The sequence below is a fragment of the Pongo abelii genome, chromosome 4 (genome assembly GCF_028885655.2).
Source record: "Pongo abelii isolate AG06213 chromosome 4, NHGRI_mPonAbe1-v2.0_pri, whole genome shotgun sequence".
NCBI classification, from domain to species: domain Eukaryota; kingdom Metazoa; phylum Chordata; class Mammalia; order Primates; family Hominidae; genus Pongo; species Pongo abelii.
The window spans coordinates 189,013,779-189,038,036 of NC_071989.2; the positions used below are offsets into that span (position 1 = coordinate 189,013,779).

General features: G+C 40.1%; 1 protein-coding gene across 13 annotated transcripts in view; it reads right to left on the reverse strand.

The window, feature by feature from the left end:
• MAPK9 (mitogen-activated protein kinase 9) overlaps window positions 1–24,258 on the reverse strand; it is a 60,271-nt gene that overhangs the window by 25,354 nt on the left and 10,659 nt on the right. For 11 of the 13 annotated variants that reach the window (XM_009241374.4, XM_009241376.4, XM_054556665.2 and 8 more), the window contains 4 exons: window positions 23,296–23,464; window positions 10,180–10,309; window positions 6,058–6,116; window positions 2,947–3,085 (listed from right to left, as the gene is read on the reverse strand). In XM_009241374.4, the coding sequence (XP_009239649.1) occupies window positions 2,947–3,085; window positions 6,058–6,116; window positions 10,180–10,309; window positions 23,296–23,417 (450 nt within the window). In that variant the 5' untranslated portion in view covers window positions 23,418–23,464. Of the gene's footprint in view, window positions 1–2,946; window positions 3,086–6,057; window positions 6,117–10,179; window positions 10,310–22,646; window positions 22,821–23,295; window positions 23,465–24,258 lie in introns of those variants that run through there. The other 2 variants (XM_054556667.2, XM_063724437.1) reach the window with 1 other exon arrangement.

Here is a 24,258-nt window from a genome sequence, read left to right on the forward strand (position 1 = left end):
CGAAGAGAAACTCTTTGACTGTAAGGAATGTGGTCAAGTCTTTAGATATTCCAGTTCTCTACATAAACATGAAAATCTCACACTGGAGAGAAACCCTTTGACATAAGGAATGTGGTCAAGTCTTTAGATATTCCAGTTCTCTACATAAACATGAAAGAACTCACACTGGAGAGAAACCCTTTGACTATAAGGAATGTGGTCAAGTCTTTAGATATTCCAGTTCTCTACATAAACATGAAAAATCTCACACTGGAGAGAAACCCTATGACTGTAAGGAATGTGGTCAAGTCTTTAGATATTCCAGTTCTCTACGTAAACATGAAAGAACTCACACTGGAGAGAAACCCTATGACTGTAAGGAATGTGGTCGTCTTTAGATATTCCAGTTCTCTACGTAAACATGAAAGAACTCACACTGGAGAGAAACCCTGTGACTGTAAGGAATGTGGTCAAGTCTTTAGATATTCCAGTTCTCTATGTAAACACGAAAGAACTCACACTGGAGAGAAACGCTTTGACTATAAGGAATGTGGTCAAGTCTTTAGATATTCCAGTTCTCTACGTAAACATGAAAGAACTCACACTGGAGAGAAACGCTTTGACTATAAGGAATGTGGTCAAGTCTTTAGATATTCCAGTTCTCTACGTAAACATGAAAGAACTCACACTGGAGAGAAACCCTTTGACTGTAAGGAATGTGGTCAAGTCTTTAGACATTCCAGTTCTCTATGTAAACATGAAAGAACTCACACTGGAGAGACACGCTTTGACTATAAGGAATGTGGTCAAGTCTTTAGACATTCCAGTTCTCTAGGTAAACACGAAAGAACTCACAATGGAGAGAAACCCTTTGACTGTGAGGAATGTGGCAAAGCCTTTAGACATTCCAGTTCTCTACATAAACATGAAAAATCTCACACTGGAGAGAAACCCTTTGACTGTAAGGAATGTGGTCAAGTCTTCAGACATTCCAGTTCTCTACATAAACATGAAAATCTCACACTGAAGAGAAACCCTTTGACTGTAAGGAATGTGGTCAAGTCTTTAGATATTCCAGTTCTCTACGTAAACATGAAAATCTCACACTGGAGAGAAACCCTATGACTGTAAGGAATGTGGCAAAGCCTTTAGATATTCCAGTCCTGTAGGTAAACATGAAAAAGCTCATACTCTGTAGAAATCCTGAGAATGTAAGGATTTGGGGAAAACATTCAGTTAATTCAGTTATCTTTGAAAACATGAAAAATTATACTGGAGGAAAACAGTATAATTTACACAATATGCATAGGAGAAATGTGATGATGCCTTTATATGTTCCAGTTACCTTTGAACACATTAAAAAGCACATGGAACTTTTCCATTTCCCTTTGAAAATACGAAAAAAAAACTACTACTGAGGAAAAATTCTGTGCATGTAAACAATGTGGTAATGTCTTCAGTCTTTCCAGTTCTACTTGAAGACATAAAAGAACTCATTTCTAAAAAACCCTATAAATGTAAAGAACGTGGGGATGCCTTTGTTTCTCTCGGGCATATTCAAAGACATGAAGTATGCAAACTGGAGACAGATCTTTAAATACAAGAAGGTATTCTGTATCTAAACCCTAGCAGTTTGCAAGTAAGTTTTCATTTTAATAATTGTTTCAAAAGTCATCTGAGAACTCCCACTGAGAACAGATCTTATAAATTTAAAGGAATTTGGAAAGCCTGATACAAATTAAATATTCCACAATGCTCGAAACATGCACAAGAATGAAATGTTATACAAATTATAAATATATTGTGTTTGTCAGTGGCTCATTTCTAATGACGCTCTCCAGACTGTTGATTTCCACCTTATTTAACACGAAAATATTGAGGTGAGAATTCTGGAGATACCCTTTAAGCAACATGAATTCAACAGGTAGTGTGGGTTTTTTTGTCAGTTAATACAAAATTTTGTCATATGTCTGATCTACGGGTGAATTAAAATGTATTTCTAATAAGTAGGTAACATTGATTTTTACGTAGCTTTTTAATTGTTCTGTAATATGTCATTGAAAACAGATTTTGTTAACTGTTGGGGTTTTCTTACTGGCCTTATTTGACAAGTTTTAATTGTTCTTCACCTATTACATCAATTCCAACTTTCTTTTTTATGAAAAATGTACTGTTTTTTGGCAGGAGGAAGTTTATTTCATTTTCTTTGCTAATGAAGTATTGGTATCAAATTGTAAAAAAAAAATCTATCATGATAGTCTGCTTACACAGCTGTACAAGTAATAATAAGAAAAACTTGTAAAATCAGCTTAGAGAGAATTATATCACAGCTCCCTAGCTTATTAAATGTTTTTCCTGACAGTACAGTCACACTGTTATTCAAATCCCAGCCTCTGCTGAGCCCACAGGCCTGCTCTGAACCGTTGTGGCGCAGGGTCTGGCCATTCCCACCAGTGATGCAGGGAAGCTGGCATGGCAGAATTTTAGGATAAGAGAAATGGATATGTGGGTCATTATTTAAGAAAGAGAGTTCTGAAGCAGCTGTCTCACTGACTACTTGGCCTTTAAGTTCCTTGCTCATTAAAAATGAGATTTCAAATATGGCAAATATATTAACCATAGGTGAATGTAGATAAATGGTAGTTGGAAGTTCTCTGTCCTATTCTTGAAATTTTTCTCTAAGTTTTAAGGTACTTTAAAATGAAAAGTTTAAAACAATGTATTCTTGCGCAGTATCTGATTGAGAGCGCAGTAGCTGGCTGTGTCCACAGCAGCTGGTCTAGCCTGGCAGGCCAGGCGGCTCCACAGATGCTTCCTAGAATGACTCTCTTAAAACACCATATGATTCCATCATCTATTTGGATTTTCAACCCTAACAATTTTTTTTAAATGTTATTTTGCATGTAAAGGATTATGACAACCAAATGATGATGTTTTTAAAAATAAAATTAATACATCACTACTTACTCTATGAATTATACCAGCTGAATGCAGATGTTTAATACCACAAAGCATCTGGTAAAGAAGGTAGGACATTCTTTCATGATCCAGCTCCATATGAATAACCTGACATAAGTTAGCATCCATTAATTCCATAACCAAATACCTGAGGGAGAAAAGGTCAGTTATTTATTTGAAAATTATCCAAAGTTCCTTTATGATTAAATTTCATGAAACTGTAACTTACTTCCAATCACTACACTGGCTAAAGTAAAAAGATAACTTGGTATAATGGAACTTTCTAAAAATTTTCCAAAGAATATATAAATAACAAACTTAACGTCTTAGAAGTTAAAAATTAAAAAAAAAAAAACCAAAAACCTTTTATAGCATGGTAAATAGAATCTCAAACACACAAATTTTCCTACTTCTTACATTTTTGGCTGAAATTCTTCTTACCAGCCTAAAGACCATGCTGTTACAGGCTCATCAATCATAACACATGTACCCTCTGGTGGGAGATACTGATAATGGGGGAGGCTCTGCATATAAGGGGCTGAAGACAGACAGGAACTCAGTACGTCCCGCTCAATTTTGCTGTGACTCTAAATTGCTCTACAATATATACGTTTTTAAAAGTGATTATACAACAACAACAAAAAGGACACTTGACCCCACTCCCCACTTAGCAACTCCCCGATTCTTTGCTCCCTTTGCAAGCAAAACTCCCCAAAGAGGTGTTTCATGTGCTATCTTCAATTCTTCTCCCTTCTTTTTACTTTTTAAATTTTTTTGAGACAGGGTCTCACTCTGTCACCCAGACTGGAGTGCAGTGGCGTGATCTCCCCTCACTGCAACCTCCACCTCCCGGGTTCAAGCCATTCTCATGCCTCCGACTCCCAGAACTGAAAATTAAATTAAAAAAAAAAATAGCCATCATGCCTGGCTAGTTTTTGTATTTTTAGTAGAGACGGGGTTTTGCCATGTTGCCCAGGCTGGTCTCGAACTCCTGACCTCAAGTGATCCACCCACCTCGGGCCTTCCAAAGTGTTGGGATTATAGGCATGAGCCACTGCACCCAGCCTTCTCCCATTTTTTTCTTAATCCCACTTGGATCAGGTTTGTGCAGCCACCACTCTGCTGAAACTGTCCTCCTCAAGGCCACTGATGGCTTCCATGCTGCTAAATCCACTGGCCAGTCCTATAATCCTAGCGGGTCCTGCCCTGTCATGTCTCCAACTTCTCGCTGTCAAAATACCCAGCAACTGGTCCTTGACCCTCTTCTCTTCTGTAACCACACTCACTTTCTTACTGATCTCAGTTATAGGCCATCAGCTCCCAAATTCCTACCTTCAATTCAGACATATCTCCTGAACTCCAGGCTCATTCCTCTGCCTCCCTATTCCCAGTTCCACCTTGATGTCTAACAGGCATCTTAAAGCCATGTCCAGAACTGAACTCCTGATTCCACCCCTAGCCCAATCTGCTCTTCTCACAGCCTTCATCATCTCAGTTGAGAGCTCCTTCATCCTTCAGGTGCTCAGGCCAAAAATCTAGGTGTCATTCTCAATTCCTCTCTCTCACACCACACATCTTATCTATCAGCTAATACTGTGGCTCTATCTTTAGAACCATTTCAGCACCCAGTCTCTTCCCCTCTCACCCTTCCTATTACCCCTCTGGGCCAAACGGACCCTCCATCACCCCTTAACAGAACTGCTGCAATAGCAGTAACTGATGTTCCGTGCCCCCACCCCTTACAGTGGGTTACCAACCCAGAAGCCAGAGTTATGCTTTTAAAACAGAAGGCAGGTGAGCTCACTGCTCTGCTAAGACTCTTACTCTGACTTGCCTTAGAGCAAAAGACATCCTTACAATGGCTTAGAGGCTTGTAGTGTTCACCCTCTTCTCTTCCCCCGCTCCCTCATCTCTAGCCACACCACCTCTTGATGGTCTGGGAAAACACCAGGCAGGCATCCACTGCTGTCCTGAGCGCTGTCTGTTCCTTCTATCTCCATTCTACTTGCCCCCAAAGTATCTGTAGGACCAACTTCTTCTTCTTCTTCTTTTTTTCTTTTTTTGAGACAGAGTCTTGCTCTGTCGCCCAGGCTGGAGTGCAGTGGTGCGATCTTGGCTCACTGCAAGCTCCACCTTCCGGGTTCACACCATTCTCCTGCCTCAGCCTCCTGAGTAGCTGGGACTACAGGCCCCCGCCACCATGCCTGGCTAATTTTTTGTATTTTTAGTAGAGACGGGGTTTCACCGTGTTAGCCAGGATGGTCTCGATCTCCTGACGTTGTGATCCACCCGCCTTGGCCTCCCAAAGTGCTGGGATTACAGGCGTGAACCACCGCACCCCACCAGACCAACTTCTTTATCTCCTTCAAGGCTTTCTTCGCATGTCACCAACTCACGGAGGTCTTTCCCCAGCCACCTTATTTAAAACTGCAGCCTCAAGTCCAACCCTCAGCACTTTTGATCCCCTGACCCAGCTCCACCCTTTGTCCACAGCACCTAGCACATTCTAATGGACTACATGCTTTCCTCATTTATCATGTTGCCTGTCTATCTTCCTTGACAGGCTCCAGGGAAGCCAGGTATGCCAAGTCCCAGAGAGTGCCCAGCACACACAGGGCAATCAGATATTTGTTAATGACTGAACACACCAATAAATTAAGGATGAAGTTGGGCATTATGCCTCTCAATAGATGAATACTTCATTTCACTGTTACTAAGATGATTCTACTTAAGATTCTGGAAATACAGAATCTTAAATAGAATTAGTGACTTAATCATTTCAAGTAATACTCATAAACACCTGAACCCTAAAATCCTGTCTATCAGGGATTTGAGAAAAACATTTTATAGTTCAGCAAAACACATTAGTGATCCTGGTCTGCTCTGAAGAATTCTTTCCAGTCATCCTTTATCTGCTATGAAGATGAAAACCCATGTGGTACAAATAATTAAATATTACCATCAAATTTTCTAAATATTTCTCTGCAACAGAGAAAGTTATTTGTGATGTCACAAAAGGTATTGCCACCTACATTTCCTAAGTATAAAAAGCAGTGGCTGTCTTTTCTAGATGTTCATTCTTTGATGTACAGTGCATTACTGAATAAAAATAATACTTACACATCTTGAAATTCTTCTAGAGTTTTTTGTGGTGTAAACACATTTAACAAACTAATTATCTGAAAAGAGAAAATTAATTATACTTCAATATGTCAGATTACTTGATTACAAAAATTAAGTTTAATATTGAAATACATTAAGACGGGAAAAAAAATCACAGCAGAATTCAGTACTTATTACTGCTTTTACCAATTACATGGCATTTGAGAAAAGTTAAACATCAATTAAAGGAAAGATGCACTTTAATCAAATCACTTTTATGTGTCCCTAGTAACTTAATCACTACAGAATTTAAACACATAATGTCTTTTTAAACATAAAAAAGTAGAATTTATGGGTAAAAAAACAATAAAGCAGTATGTTAACTCTGAAAACTTAAATACTATGCACAAATTTCTAAAAAGTTTTGAAATATGAAGGCTAAGCTCATATTTTTGGTGTGATAAAGTGAAAGGCCTCGTAGCATCGTATTTTTACCTAAAGAGGGTTGAAGAGCTGACCCTGCTGCAGGCCTCCATCCTGGCACCCTGACATGATCTGGCTGTGTCCCCACCCAAATCTCACCTTGAACTGTAATCCCCATAATCCCCCCGTGTCTAGAGAGACCTGGTGGGAGGTGACTGGATCATGGGGGCAGTTTCCCCCATGCTGTTCCTGTGACAGTGAGTGAGTTCTCATGAGATCTGATGGTTTTATAAGGAGCACTTCCCACTTTGCTCTTTACTTTTCTCTCTCCTGCTGCCTTGTGAAGAAGGTGCCTGCCTCCCTTTCGTCTTCCACCATGATTGCAAGTTTCCTGAGGTCTCCCACACCAAGTGCAACTATGAGTTATTTAAACCGCTTTCCTTTATAAGTTACACTGTCTCGGGTATTTCTTTATGGCAGTGCGGGAACGAACCAGGACACACCCCATGGTGTAAACAGCAAGTCCCACGGCTTAGGCACCAAACACATAACCTCAGTCATTCCAGATGACTGAGGGAAAGATGAATTATCCATTTTACAGGATTGGGGTGATTGGTTAGCTAAGGACAAAAATAAAACTGCATCCATATTTCAATCTTTATACCAAGAAAAACTCCAAATGGAACAAAGATTTAAATCTAAAACATGAAATAAAACATCAGAATATAGCTAAACATTTATATAATCCTAGTGTAGAAAATCTTTTCTAAACATGAGAGGAAACCTAAGAGATCTGATTACATTAAAATGAAACAAAAAATGGGTGATAAAAATCAGTATGTCAACAACATAATGTCAAATGGAAAAAAAAAAAAGTAAAGGGCAGTAGTTTTAATATTAAAAAAAAACCCTCCTACAAATGCAGAAGAGACCAGCAGTCCAAAAGAAAAATGGATAAAGGCCATAAAAATTAAATTACCAAAACACATAAAAATAAAGGACAACCTCACAAATAAAAATAAAATATCATTTATCTATCAAATTGGCAAAAGCAAAACAAAAAAAAATCAACTGCATGTAGTGCTGGGGGATTCTGAAGTAACAGACATTCTCAGACACTTTTTTTTTTTTTTTTGAGATGGAGTTTCACTCTTGTCCCCCAGGCTGGAGTGCAATGGTGCAATCTTGGCTCACTGCAACCTACGCTTCCTGGGTTCAAGTGATTCTCCTGCCTCAGCCTCCCAATGAGCTGGGATTACAGGTGCCCGCCACCATGCCCAGCTAATTTTTGTATTTTTAGTAGAGACGGCGTATCACTACGTTGGCCAACCTGGTCTTAAACTCCTGACTCAAGTGATCCACCTGCCTTGGCCTCCCAAAGTGTTGGGATTACAGGTGTGAGCCACAGCGTCCGGCTGATACTTTTTTTTTTTTTTTTAGGAGATGGGGTCTTGTTTTGTTGCCCAGGTGTGCCTTAAACTCCTGGCTTCAAGCGACCCTCCTGCCTCAGCCCAAGTAGCTGGGATTACAGGTGGAAGTGACCGTGCCCACCTTCTCAAATGCTCTTAATGAAAATATCAAACTAATAGTCTTCCTTGAGGTCAATTTGTCAGTATATTTTAAACTAGAAGTGTGTGTACTCTGACCCGACAATGTTGGCCAAGAAATTCACCTGGACGAGTGTGCAAAAATTCAGGCGTTAGAATGTTCATTGCAGCACTGCTTATAACAGTGAGACACAAAACAATCTATCCAACAACAGGCGGCTGGCAGTCTCTTAAATAAATGACTGTGCATCTGCGCCATGCAACCATTTAAAAACTGGCTCATATCTATGTTCATTAAAGTATATGAGGTCTACCAACATTGCACGAGGAGAAAAGCAGGATGAAGAATAACATGATTAATCTTGTTTATGTACTTGTGCACATGTATGCATAAGAATGCTCACCAAATTGTTAATGCTAGTAATCTGTGGGTGGTGGTATTCAGTTTTTACTTTTTTATATTGTTTGAATTTTTAAAAATAATATATTTTTTGTAACCTGAAAATTTTTTTTAAATAAGTAAGTAAAATAAGGCCGGGTGCGGTGGCTCACACCTGTAATCCCAGCACTTTGGGACGCCGAGGCAGGCAGATCATGAAGTCAGGAGATCGAGACCATCCTGGCTAACACGGTAAAACCCCGTCTCTACTAAAAATACAAAAAATTAGCTGGGTGTGGTGGCGGGCGCCTGTAGTCCCAGCTACTCAGGAGGCTGAGGCAGGAGAATGGCGTGAACCTGGGAGGCAGAGCTTGCAGTGAGCCGAGATCGCGCCACTGCCCTCCAGCTTGGGCAACAGAGTGAGACTCTGTCTCAAAAAAAAAGTAAAATAAAGCATGCATTAGAGAAATTAAAACCAACTCAAGCCACAGACTCAAAAGAAGGAAGCTCAGGAGTTTAAGACCAGCCTAGACAATGTGGTAAGACCCCGCCTCTACAAACAATTTTAAAAATTGCCAAGCATGGTGGCACATGCCTATAGTCCCAGCTACTTGGGGGGCTGAGGTGGGAGAATCACAACTTGGGTGACAGAATGAGACCCTGTCTCAAAAAAAAAAACAAACTTCCAGATTTAACATTTTATATTTTATTTATTTTGAGACAGTCTCGCTGTGTCGCCCAGGCTGGAGTGCAGTGGTGCTATCTCAGCTCACTGCAAGCTCTGCCTCCCGGGTTCACGCCATTCTCCCACCTCAGCCTCCCTAATTTTTTGTACTTTTTAGTAGAGATGGGGTTTCACCATGTTAGCCAGAATGGTCTCTATCTCCTGACGTCATGATCCACCCGCCTCAGCCTCCTAAAGTGCTGGGATTACAGGCATGAGCCACTGCACCCGGCCAACATTTTATAATTTTATAACATGGCAAGGTTATCAACATAATGCTCAGCGACCACTAGGAGAACATACAATGTGCTTGAGCACAACTTCATTTTCTAGAAACATCATTTCTCCGTAAAATTTAGTGCTTTCATTTCTGTGGAGCTTCCAAGAATAGCTACTCTAAATGTAACATCATCTAATAACGTGTATTTGAAACTGATATGTCATATACAAGATAAAAAGCTACTTATAGAACAACAACTTTCCACAAAATATTTAGTTGTTTCTCAATTTGTTACATCAATACTGTTCCTATTTTATAGAAACAGGGTATCAATTGATATTCCTATTATGGTTAAGTGACCTAAATTCCTATGCACCATAATGATGCCTCTTTCTAGCTTTAATTTCCTCAATGTTTATTAAGAATTTTATCAGCCGGGCGCGGTGACTCACGCCTGTAATCCCAGCACTTTGGGAGGCCGAGGCGGGCGGATCACGAGGTCAGGAGATCGAGACCATCCTGGCTAACACGGTGAAACCCCATCTCTACTAAAAATACAAAAAATTAGCCAGGCGTGGTGGCAGGCGCCTGTAGTCCCAGCTACCTGGGAGGCTGAGGCAAGAGAATGGCATGAACCCGGGGGGCAGAGCTTGCAGAGAGCCGAGATAGCGCCACTGCACTCCAGCCTGGGCGACAAAAAAACAAAAAAACAAAAAACCAATGTTAACAGCCACTTTCATCCTTAGCTTATCCTAGGTCTGAACTCAGTGCATCTCCAGAAGACCCTGAAGATTTCCACATTACTGACAATATGGAAGCGCACAGACAAAATATATACATAACTTACATTTTTATGATTGACACATTTTAAGAGGACGAGTTCACGATAAGCTCTCTTTGCATGAGTTTGGTTCTGAAAAGGACGGCTTAGTTTCTTGACTGCAACATTTATCCCAAGAACTGTATCAAATGCAGCACTAGAATTAGGAAATATAATGCACAATCCATTAGAATGGTTTTGGAAAATATAGCAATGCCAGAATATATATTGAATATATTATCTTTTTAATAAGTAACAAGGAAAAATCTCCTTATTTCATTCAAGGTACTTGCACATATGAAGAGCAGAGTGAGTTGGCTAAGACTACAGCATGGACTAACTCCTTTGCAGAGACACATTTCAGCCACAGTTAAGATGGGGTTCAGCAATCCTTCACACACCAAGGTTTCATAGTTTAGATTACACTCAAAACCAGGTAATTTAATACAGAGTGCAAAAAACCAGTCAAGAAATGAAATCTTCAGTTTAAACATGACAAGAAGTTGGAAACAAAGTCACTGTTTCCTGTCTTAAAATGCGTATATTTTGGAATATCACAGTAGAGGAAATGGTTGAGTTCATGAGGAGAATAAATCTAAATTTTGAGTCACTGTCTTTTTTTCCCAGATAACAGTATCTAAAAAGAAAAGACGCCAAAATTTCAGCTCACGGTAAATGTTCAAGATACAAAATCTCTAACGTAAGCAACTGCTATATAAAGTTCTTTTAGAAATATCTCCTCCTACTACCATAGTAAGAATAAAATCTACAGGCTGTGTTTCCAGCATCTCGTTTCCTGTTGAAATTCTGTTCATTTTCCTCCAGAAAATAGACATGAAGAATCGAGTAGCCTGATTGCACATTTTTAGGTTTCAAACTGGTACTAAATAGTATCATTTGTGTTATCACCTCTGGGTTATTCATGAGGGCTAACAGCTACTAAAGGCCACCTGAGAACCTAAGCACTGATTTAAATATTGTTTCTATTTATTTATTCCATTGAGTTTATAACATTGTTTACATTTATGTTCTATTAATGCTTTTTGCCAAACTCGAACTTAATTCAATCTGTTTTAAAGTTGAAGGCTATCTGCTGTAGCATTTGGTTAAGAAGCTACCTTACTTTAATTCAGTTCATATTATGTGTCTGTCTACATACATATGTAAATCCACAGGCTCATATGCAAATTGCGCCATTTATATGAATTATAAAATGAGGAGGATATATCCACTTGTGAAACAAGTCATTGACATACATGTAGCCATGTATGTATTTACACTTATATACTTCTCAGACTCAAGAATTTGAAAATAGGCCAGGTGTGGTGGCTCATGCCTGTATTCCCAGCACTTTGGGAGGCCAAGGCAGGCAGATCGCTTGAGCCCAGGAGTTCGAGACCAGCCTGGGCAATATAGTGAAACCTTGTCTGTACAAAAAATACAAAGCTTAGCTGAGTGTAGTGGTGCGTGTCTGTAGACCCAGTTACTCAGGGGACTGAGGTGGGGGGATTGTTTGAGCCGCGGGTCTAGACTGCAGTGAGCACTGATCCCTCCACTGCACCCCAGCCTGGGTGACAGACTGAGACCCTGTTGCCCAGGGTCTCAAAAAAAAAAGAAAAAGAAAAAAAGAATTTGAAAACAGACACACTTTTTTGGTATCAAAACTTTTTGTCCAAAATTTCAGTTAGATAGGAGGAATAAGGTCAGGAGGTCTACTGTGAGATACGGTGACTGCAGTTAATAACAATGTATTGTATTCTTGAAAATTGCTGAGAGTAGATTCGAAGTGTTCTCGTCAGAAATTTTTTAAAAATATGTGAGGTAATGCATACGTTAATTCACTCAATTTAGCTAGTCCATAATGTATACATATTTCAGAACAATATGCTGGACAAGATAAATATATACAATTTTTATTTGTCATTTTAAAAAAGTTTTTGGCTAAAACAAGGCAAATGGACCAGGTCTAAGCATCTGAGTGGGCATAAGCTTCCCTACTTGTAGCTCAGCTCCATGAGGAACTACCTTCAATTATTCCTGGTTTTGGTTATTGTGGTCACTCAAAGAATACATTTTTATCACTATCTCTTCATTTATCAACTTTAGAAATGATCTACCTACTCCCCATTATGAAAACTGAGTAGCCACTTCCTTGAAATCCCCAATCCCCAACACCTCCTATTTTTTTTTGTTGTTCTGCTTTTTGGGTTTTCCCTGGTTACGTCTTTAAGTAACCTCCCTAATCTTCACGCTTCTTCAACTCTGAAGGGAACGTCTTGACTTCTGCACATGTAAAATGAGACTGTTCCATCCCTTTCTCCTCCATTTATCATATATTTATAACTAAGTCTTCTGTATTTCTTTTTCAGGATGTTTCTAGAAGTTGAAAATCAATACATGGAGTGTAGGTGTGTGTGTGTACACATGTAAATATCACTAACGGCCAGAGTTGGGATTACATTTCATTTTCTAAAGATCACATGGCTCTTGCTGCCACTCATAAGAGGGTGAGACTATTTCCAGGATCAAGGACAAAGGATTCTCTTTTCTTATATTTCATCAACTGCTCAAACATCATGTCCTTTTTATTTGTTTTATAATTAGACCATGATTTTTTCTAGTTTTCCCCACACATTTCTAATAAATAATAGATTATTTTATTACATTTTAGATTATTATTTATTAGATTAGTTTTTACTAATAAAAAATGCCAGTTTTAGCCTATCACTGACACATCCTAGCTTCTCACATTATCTGTTGTTTGGCATCTACTCCACATGATTTGCAGACACTCTAGCCTATCACTGGTACTTTCTAGCTTCTCACATTATCTGTTGTTTGGCATCTACTCCATATATGTTTTGCAGACACTCTTTAGCCTATCACTGGTACTTCCTAGCTTCTCACATTATCTGTTGTTTGGCATCTACTCCATATATGATTTGCAGACACTCTTTAGCCTATCACTGGTACTTCCTAGCTTCTCACATTATCTGTTGTTTGGCATCTACTCCATATATGATTTGCAGACACTCTTTAGCCTATCACTGGTACTTCCTAGCTTCTCACATTATCTGTTGTCTGGCATCTACTCCACATGATTTGCAGACACTCTTTAGCCTATCACTGGTACTTCCTAGCTTCTCACATTATCTGTTGTTTGGCATCTACTCCATATATGATTTGCAGACACTCTTTAGCCTATCACTGACACTTCCTAGCTTCTTACATTATTGTTGTCTGGCATCTCCTCCACATGATTTGCAGACACTCTTTAGCCTATCACTGGTACTTCCTAGCTTCTCACATTATCTGCTGTTTGGCATCTACTCCGTATATGATTTGCAGACACTCTTTAGCCTATCACTGGTACTTCCTAGCTTCTCACATTATCTGTTGTTTGGCATCTACTCCGTATATGATTTGCAGACACTCTTTAGCCTATCACTGGTACTTCCTAGCTTCTCACATTATCTGTTGTTTGGCATCTACTCCATATATGATTTGCAGACACTCTTTAGCCTATCACTGACACTTCCTAGCTTCTTACATTATTGTTGTCTGGCATCTCCTCCACATGATTTGCAGACACTCTTTAGCCTATCACTGGTACTTCCTAGCTTCTCACATTATCTGTTGTCTGGCATCTCCTCCAAATGATTTGCAGACACTCTTTAGCTTATCACTGGTACTTCCTAGCTTCTTACATTATCTGTTGTCTGGCATCTCCTCCAAATGATTTGCAGACACTCTTTAGCATATCACTGACACTTCCTAGCTTCTCACATTATCTGTTGTTTGGCATCTACTCCGTATATGATTTGCAGACACTCTTTAGCCTATCACTGGTACTTCCTAGCTTCTTACATACATTATCTGTTGTTTGGCATCTACTCCATATATGATTTGCAGACACTCTTTAGCCTATCACTGGTACTTCCTAGCTTCTCACATTATCTGTTGTCTGGCATCTCCTCCAAATGATTTGCAGACACTCTTTAGCTTATCACTGGTACTTCCTAGCTTCTTACATTATCTGTTGTCTGGCATCTCCTCCAAATGATTTGCAGACACTCTTTAGCATATCACTGACACTTCCTAGCTTCTCACATTATCTGTTGTTTGGCATCTACTCCGTATATGATTTGCAGACACTCTTTAGCCTATCACTGGTACTTCCTAGCTTCTTACATACATTATCTGTTGTTTGGCATCTACTCCATATATGATTTGCAGACACTCTTTAGCCTATCACTGGTACTTCCTAGCTTCTTACATTATCTGTTGTCTGCATCTACTCCACATGATTTGCAGACACTCTTTAGCCTATCACTGGTACTTCCTAGCTTCTTACATTATCTGTTGTTTGGCATCTACTCCATATATGATTTGCAGACACTCTTTAGCCTATCACTGGTATTTCCTAGCTTCTTACATTATTGTTGTCTGGCATCTACTCCATATATGATTTGCAGACACTCTTTAGCCTATCACTGGTACTTCCTAGCTTCTCACATTATCTGTTGTCTGGCATCTCCTCCACATGATTTGCAGACACTCTTTAGCCTATCACTGGTACTTCCTAGCTTCTCACATTATCTGTTGTTTGGCATCTACTCTGTATATGATTTGCAGACACTCTTCTTGCAGCTTCCTTAAGACCTGCCATGCAGCCACCATCTTGGGATTTCTTTTCAGTCCCCACTGCTTCTTGCATTACACTCTTGTGTTGCCTCTCTTGCTGGAGTACATCCTCAAGGAATTTCCTCAGAAAAGGTGCATGGAAGATAGATGGTATTGCTCTGCCCTCACCCTTGATTGACAATATGTTTTCAGAGTTTAAAATCCATTTTCTGTGAGAACTTTGAAGGCACTGTTCCACTGATTTCCACACTGAGTGCTGACGGTGAGAAGGCTTATGCCTGATACTGTACTAATTTCCACACTGAGTGCTGACGGTGAGGAGGCTTATGCCTGATACTGTACTGATTCCTCCACACTGAGTGCTGACGGTGAGGAGGCTTATGCCTGATACTGTACTGAGTCCTCCATGCTGAGTGCTGACGGTGAGGAGGCTTATGCCTGATACTGTACTGAGTCCTCCATGCTGAGTGCTGATGGTGAAGAGGCTTATGCCTGATGCTGTACTGATTCCTTTGCTTCTTTTTTTGTTTCCCAGCTCAATGATTTATCAGTCATGTTCTCTCTGTATCCCCAAAGTCTCTCACACCCCCAACTAATTACTGTCCCTCCTGTCCAGCAGTGATAACTGCTTTGACATGTACAATAATCACTTTCTTGCTTTACCAGCTAAAACACACACCCTGGAGCTCCCAGTTTATTTTTGCCTGTTTTTTGAAATCTTCTGTGTCTGACTTCTTTGGCTCAATATTATGGCACTCATCCATTGTTGCTGTGTGTAGCTATAACTCATTCCATCATTGCTATATGATTCCTTTGTATAACTATATCTCATTACATTGATAGATATTTCAGTTGTTTTTAGTTTTCAATCAATTACAGAACACACAGTCATCACCATTCCTGTACGCAGCTCTGGATCCTCTGTGCATGTGTTTCTGATGAGTAGGCAACTAAGAGTGGGAATGTATCCATTGTATTTCAGTACATAATGTCAAACTCTTTGCCAAAGCGGTTCTACAAATTTGTAGAGCTGCCAGCAGTGCACGAGGGGTCACATCTGAGAGCTGCCTCTGGGTGGTTCCACATCCTCACCAACACTTGGTATCACCAACAGCTTAGTTTCTAACCATTCTGCTGAGTGTGTAAAGGTAATTCATCGCAGTTTTAAATTGCACTATCTTGATGAATAACGGCATGAGCACTTTTTCCTGTTTATAGGTTATTTGGGTATCCTCCTGTGACAACCTATTGACTACCTGTTTGTCTGTCTTTATAATCTTCTTGACTTGTTCTTTACATATTCTGAAGAAGAGATTTTTTTTCAGTCATACATCTTCTCACATCTATGCTTATCTTTTCAGTTTCTTGATCTTGGTTTTTTAAAATAAACAACATTTCTTAATTTTAATACAAAATTTATCAATCTTCTATGATAAATGTTTTTTTTTTTAAATGGAGATGGGGGGGTCTCATTATGTTGGCCAGGCTGGTCTTGAACTCCTGGCCTCAAGTGATCCTCCCACCTTGGCCTCCCAAAGTGCAGGAATTATAGGCATGAGCCACCACATCCAGCAGATAAATGTCTTTTTATGTTGTGTTTAAGGCAGTCCTTCCCTACCCCAAAGATCATGAAGACATTCTCCTATATTATCTTCAAATAGCTTTACTGGTTTGCCTTATACATTTACAGCAATTCAACTGATGTTGATTTTTGTGTATAATATGAGGTTGGGGTCAAATTTCACTTTTTTCCATATGAATATTCCTATGTCCATTTATTTAAAAGACTATCCCTTCCTCATTGCTCCACAAGGCCACCACTGCCGTAAGGCAGAAGCCCACACATGCATGATTCTGTTTCAAGGTTAGTCCACTGTTTCTCCTTACACCACACAACACCATCTTGATCACCAGTTTTCTGGTGAGTCTTCACATCTGGCAGAGGGAGTGTTCCTCCCTTCTTAATGGGTGTCTTGACCTTTCTAGGGTTTTTATTTTTATATATAAATTTTAAAATCAGTTTGTTCATTTCTTTGTTTTTTAAGACTACTGAGATTTGATTGCAATCACTCTAGACAAGTCTGAAAAATGACCTTCATGGTATTAAATATTCTAACTCATGAAAATCAGACATCCCACCACTATTTCAGTTTTATTTTTTCTAATTTTTTTAGCTTTTTGTATACAAGTCTTTCATATTGTTAGATTTTCCTCCAGATATGATAATTTAAAAGTTTTTATCCTATTTTAAATGGTATCCCTTTCAAATTTTCATTTTCTATATGCTGCTAGTATATAAATATGCAATTTGGGAGGGAAGGGTACAAATACTGACCCTGCATCTTGCAAAGGGGTTAAACATACTCATTAATTTAACAAAAGGCAGATTATCCAGGTGGGCCTATTCTTATCACGAGAACCCTTTAAAGGCCGAGTTTGCTCTGGCTCATGGAAAGGGTGGAAAGTCAGGGAGATGTGAGTATGGGAAGGACTGGACATGCCACTGCTGCCTTGAAGATGGAGGAGGTCACTTGAGGAGGAAAACAGATAGCCTCTAGGAGCAGACAGCGGCACCCGACTGAAAGAGATGAAGAGATTGGGAACCACAGACCTAAAGCGGTAAGGAACTAGACTCTGCCAACTGCCTGAATGAGCTTGGAAGCAGATACCCTTCCAGAACCTCCATCTGCGAGCCGAGCCCAGCCCAGCCGAAATCTTGACTTCAGCTTTGTGAGATACTGGGCAAAGAACCCGGCAAACCCACCCAGGTTTCTGACCATAGAACTATGAGATAATCAATGGGTGTTGTTTTAAACAACTAAGTTTGTGTTAATGTGTTATGCAGCAATAGAAAACTAACACCTTCTCTCTTTTGTGCTCTTCTACCATTTTTGCCTCTGCAGCTTTCATTCTGGATACTTTTCGCTGACCTCTCCTTCAGGTCACTAAATCTCTCTTCGGTTATATCTAGTATGCTGTTACACACATTAAATTCATAATTCAATTACTATAGTTTTTACTTCTAGAATTTTGATTTATTCCTCTTAAAAAAAGTTTTCATTTCTCCACCAAAACTTTTAATGTTGCCTTTATCACCTTGAACATAACATCATAGCTATTTAAAAATGTGGATCTAATAATGCCAATATCTCCTATGGATCTGTTTCTTTTGTCTGCTGTTTCTGCAGGATTTTATTCATGTTGTCATGTCTCCTCGTGTGCCTAGACTGGGCCTTGCACTTGTAAAACTGTTTGCTATCTAGAAATAATTTTATCTAATATGATGCTGTCTTCCTCCACAAAGAATTTAAATTTATTTCTACTAGGTACCTGGGGGCACTAGCAATTTTTGTTTACCTCCATACAAGTTCAGCAAATGAGATGACAGTCTGAAGCTGAGTGGCAGTGCCTATAAGGGCCAATCTCTGAGTTACCTTTACTTCTAGGAAGCAGCCTTTTATTGGTCCCAATAAAAGTCCCACAAGGCAAAAGAAGTTTGCTACGCAATATTAGAGGGCCCTGGACTCTAATCCCTGTCTCCTAGCCACAAGGTGTCCAAAACACTCTCTCAGCAGCCCCTTCCAGAATTTTCAAATGCCCCCAAGGGAAAGACAGCCCCACATGCTGAAGCTCCCCTCACTAGGCTTCTGTGCTTCCCCAGATCCTGACCTAGTAACTCCTCACTAACTTACTAGCTCTCTAGGGGAAAATGCTGAGCATGGGGGACAGTGGGAATGTTGGGAGAAAACTGGCACAGCTGTTTCACAGGCACAATTTTAATTAACAGCCCTAGTTTCATCTCTTTTTCATTGTCATCTCTATGCCCACAGCCCCTGTAGTTTTACTATAGCTAGGTTCTCTTCCTTACGCACATACTTCAGCTACTTATTCTCACTTTATCTGCTGTTTTATCTGTATCACAAGATTCAAGCTACTTTCTATATTTCATAAATTTGTTAAAACTCTCTTCCACTCATTACTGCCCTCTTATCTTTGTATAGGTGTTTGGGCCACCATCTTAAATGAGAAGTTCCAAACCACTCATTTGACAGGTGAAAATACTAAGGCCCATAAAGAAACTGACTTGCCTTGGTCACAAAGAACTCTTCGCTGAGGAAAAGAGCTGGACTCAGAACTCAAGTCTCCTGAATCACAGCCATCCTATGCCTCAAACCATGTCTCCTTTATCACAGAAATTTTGTTGTGAACATTGTTATGTTTTTATTTTTTATATTAATAGAAAATAAACCATGTTAAGAATAGGCCAGTACTCATGTTTGTACAGAACTTGAGGACACAAAAAGGACACACTATACCAGTTATTTCATGTTAAGGCTGTAACTGTTACTTCTAAGTACTGCCAGACTCAATATTAAACACTTTTAAAGGTTAAACATTTCATAGAACGGTTTCATAAAACAAATAATCTTTATTATTTTGGCCAAACAACTTGAGATTTTTGAAGGAGAAAGAAAAACTGACTATACGTATGAAAGAAATGTACACACATTTTCCCCACTAGAGCTTCAAAATCTTAAATTACTTAATTGTACTATAACACAGTTGATATTTATGAATACTTCAAAATTATATTTTAAAACTTATTTAGGCCAGGCACGGTGGCTCACGCCTGTAATCCCAGCACTTTGGGAGGCCGAGGTGGGCGGATCACAAGGTCAAGAGATCGAGACCATCCTGGCCAACACAGTGAAACTCCGTCTCTACTAAAATACAAAAAATTCGCTGGGCGTGGTGGCGCACACCTGTAGTCCCAGCTACTCCGGAGGCTGAGGCAGGAGAATCGCTTGAACCTGGAAAACGGAGGTTGCAGTGAGCCAAGATCACGCCACTGCACTCCAGCCTGGTGACAGAGCAAGACTCCATCTCAAAAATAAAATAAAATATTTTAAATTTTAAAAACTTATTTCCTAATAAATTTTACTAACATTTTTAAAGGAACAAAAGCAAATAAACAAATCAAAGACAACTATAAAAATTCAAAATTAGGAACCAGAATATTTTCTTCTGGTTCCAGCTCTTCCATTTAATCCTGTACAAGTCACAGGCCCTACCTGCACTTTGGTTTATCTGCACAACTACCCTTCATAAAGCTCTAATTTAAATAGAAGATTAACTAGTTGCATAAACCATACACTGTTGCTATTATGTTTCTCAAAAATGTAAAAATACACATGCTTGTGAATCAGTTTCCTATTGCTATTGTAACAAATAACCACCAATTTACTGCTTTAAAGCAACACAGATTTACTATCTTACAGTTCTGGAGGTGAGAAGTCCAAAATGCATCCTATGGGTCAAGAGGTAAGCAGGGCTGCGTGGCTCCTTCTGCAGGCTCTGGGGGGAGTCTGCTCCCTGCCTCTCTCAGCTGGTTGGAGGCTTCCTGTGTTGCTTGGCTGTGGCCCCACATCACTCCACACTTCGCTCTGTCATCACATCTCTGACCACGACCCTCCTGGCTCCCTTTTGTAAGGACCCGCCCAGCTAAACCTGGGATAACCCTCCCATCTCAAGACCATTAATGTAATCACACCTGCTAAATTCCTTCTGCCATGTCAAGATACGTACAAATTCCAGGGATTAGGACGTGGACATCTCAGGCGGGACCATTATTCTGCATGCTACACCCCCCAAAGAATCACTGACAGATGATTTTCAAGTACAATAATGATGAAAAGAAGTTTTAGATCACCAATTAACTACATAATGCCAATATTTTAATATGAAATGTGATAGAAAATCCAATTCCTCTTGTCAGTGTTAGCTAATCTACTGTTGAGCTTATTTTTGGAAAAGTAAGCTTTTTTTTCTTTTTTGAAACGGGAATGTGCCATAACTAGATTTCCCAATTCTACTTGGTGCCTCATAGCCTGGTGACGGATAGAGAGAAAAGAGAAAGGGGGAAAGGAAGCTAAAATCACTTACAAAGTGTTTACTTTCCCTATTGGAACATAAGATAGAAGGAAACCATAAAACTGAAAGTCAGTTATAGCTATAAAAATTGAAACTGTTCTTGAATATAACAATTGTCTTATAGAGATAAATACAATTAACTGAAAATTGTTTAATATGTGTTTAGTGAATATTTGTTCATTATTACTAAGATTCTAAACAAAGGTTGGGTCAGAGGCCTTGTCCTATCAAAGTATCCGTGGTTCAAAGTCTTCAACAAGTCTCTCTGTGGTACAGGCAATAAGGTCCCAAAGGCCCACAGCTTGTTTTGGTCCCAGGCCTACCACTAACACCCTGTGAGATGAGAGAAGCAAGTGAGCCTTCCTAGTCCTTCGTTTCACCACCAGTGAGGGTTATGGCAGAGTTATGGCAGAGCTCATGGTGATTCTACAATATACACTATTCACATTACTACCAACCTTCAAAAGCAAGTGAATGACAAGCCAGCTGGGATAAATGAAGCACGTATTTAAAACAGCTACCCGTAGGCCGGGTGCAGTGGCTCACGTCTGTAATCCCAGCACTTTGGGAGGCCAAGGTGGGTGGATCATGAGGTCAAGAGATCAAGATCATCCTGGCCAACACGGGGAAACCCCGTCTCTACTAAAAATACAAAAATTAGCTGGGTGTGGAGATGTGTGCCTGTAGTCCCAGCTACCGGGAGGCTGAGGCAGGAGAACTGCTTGAACCTAGGAGGCAGAGGTTGCAGTGAGCTGAGATCGCGCCACTGCACTCCAGCCTGGTGACAAAGCGAGACTCTGTCTCAAAAAAAAAAAATAAATAAATAAATAAATAAATAAATAAATAAATAAAACAGCTACCTGTCTATAGCCACAAACAACTCCCCAAGACCTCCGACATTTCTCCCTTCCTGCTCCCTCTCTCCTTTTTCTCTCTCTCTCTCTCTCACGTGCACACATCAAATTATCTGTCAAATTATCATCTAATTCCAAATAGGAGATGGATTATAAACCAAAAGAATGTTTTGTTGTTTACAACTTTCCATTACCATCAGTTTCCTCATCTGAACCATCATCCACTGACTTTAAAACTTTTTTTTTTTTTTTTTTTTTTTTTGAGATGTAGTCTTGCTCTGTCACCCAGGGGTGCGATCTTGGCTCACTGCAACCTCTGCCTCCCAGGTTCAAGCGATTCTCTTGACTCAGCCTCCCGAGTAGCTGGGACTACAGGTGTGCACGACCACACCTGGCTAATTTCTGTATTTTTAGCAAAGACGGGGTTTCACCATGTTGGCCAGGATGGTCTTGATCTCTTGACCTCGTGATCTGCCCAGCTTGGCCTCCCAAAGTGCTGGGATTACAGGCGTGAGCCACTGCGCCCGGCCACCTTTAACACTTCTTGTGGCACACTGGACTTAAGTGCCGATACAGCATGTGTCATCGGGAAGCTCAGATCACCATTACTTTAGATGCAAGCTGGGCATTTCTTCCCAACAGTCCCTTTCCCGCCTTAGCTTCTCAAAGAAGCTCTGGACTGCAATTTCCTCTTAGCTCCCATGGCCTTCAGCCGCCAGGGCTGAAAAAAACAACTGTTTCCCTGATCATAGGTCTCCGCAACAGAGGATCAGTTAAAAATCATTGTTAAAGATTGTCCAAACCCAACATCTCTACAAGGAAATGTAAACTACCCTACTAGACCATCCAAAAGAGTTTTCTTCTATCTCAAATCCCCTCTTCCTACTAGCTGTAAACATTAGATGTTTAACTGCATCACAGTTTCTTTAGGCACAAAGGTAATCCTGTTTTCATTGACCAAAAAAAAAAAAAAGAAAAAAAAAAAGTTCTGCGCAGAAAAATAAGGGATAAAAAGTGTGGGAAGTGCTGATAACTGCAGTCTAGGAAACATGTGAAGAGCTTTACCTTGAGCTGGCCCGTGACGCCGCGGCGGCTGACCATCTTACCATGCAAGAGACTAACGTTCAGGGTCAGACTAACGATTCTGACGTTCTGGGCTGGACACACAGTTGAAGTGAGACACCAAGGAAGAGACGGCCAGCCCAACCCCTCACACAGCATCCCTTCCTGGTTAATCCATGGAGTGACAATGACACTGACTGGCCTCATCCTGCCAATGAATGGCAAGGCACTGCAATGATGGCGCCTAGAAATGAATAGGAGTGATTGGGAATAAAAGGGGGAGGGGGGGAAAAGGTGGCCATGATGAAGAAATGAATAAAACTCCAAATTTCTGTTACAACTCACTGTCATACCTATTACTCTGATATCATAATGACAGGAGAAATGAAAAAAAAATGAAAGAAAAAAGAAACAAACAAAAAAGAAAACTTGCTACCTATTTAAATTCCTGCAGCATTCTAAGAATATGGGTTTGTACCCTACAGTCTGACTACAGAGAACTAGAGCAAGCAGTTGATTCAATTTAGCTCATAAACCTGTAACAGAGTTTTGTGTTTTTTTCATCATCAATGTTTCTAAATCCTGACACTTTAGTTTTACTTTTTATTACAGCAAAAACTCAATCCACGCTATTAAAACAGACCAGACTTACCAAACAATCCCTTGGGCCCCAGAGCCAATTGGTTTCAGCTGCTGGTAACGTTTTAGGACAGTGAAGGTTGAGTCTGCCACTTGCACACTGTAAAACTGACTGTCACATTTACTGTCGCTCATGATGTAGTGTCATGCAGTATTCCGAAGGGCGGGCAAATTTCAGATTCCTTCAAAGAAAAACAGAATGAACGTGCATTCTTACCCAAAGTACATACACAGCTCACGTAAGAGAGTTCTGAACTTACTGGCATGTAAGACAATGTGGCTGTACGTTGATAAAGTCAATCTGACCAAGTTCTGAACTTGAGCAAGACACAAAAGAATGCAGACGTTTCAGTGGCACCAGACCATTATGAAAGGAAGGAATTTTGAGGCCCAGCAAGACCACACTTTAAGGGGTTGGACTAGAAAATAACCACCTTTGGAGAAAAGAATTTATGCATTATTACTGGCTATGAAAAGACTACTCTGTGCTTCTCATCAGCTTGCCCCCTGTGGAACCATTTACACCTAACTGTCTCAACTAGAGACGGAGGCATTGTTTAAAAATGATCACTTCTAGAATGCATAAAGAGAAGCAAACGGACCAGTCTTCTGCTCAGTGTATAGATTCTGGTTGAAATGACGAACCAAAAAGCAAGATTAATATGCCAAAGTTAAAGGCTGTCAGAGGCCTGGTGGCATCAGTGTGCTGCACGTGCCCAAGCACGTGCTCCTGCCTCAGGAGGTGGGTCCCAGAGCCGGCATCAGCTGGCACAGCCCCAGAGTCCCACATCACCACCGGACTTCAGGGTAGAGATCTGTATATGAAGAACTCTGCTGTGACCGACAGTCCATAATAGTAACACTATGAAGTCTATTCACTATGTCTGAGTGTAGGCCAGCAGGCCCAGAAAGCAGCTTTTCTGTGGTTGAGGCACAGGCTGAGATTGCTACTCTGCAGGAGCCTAGATGATTTTAT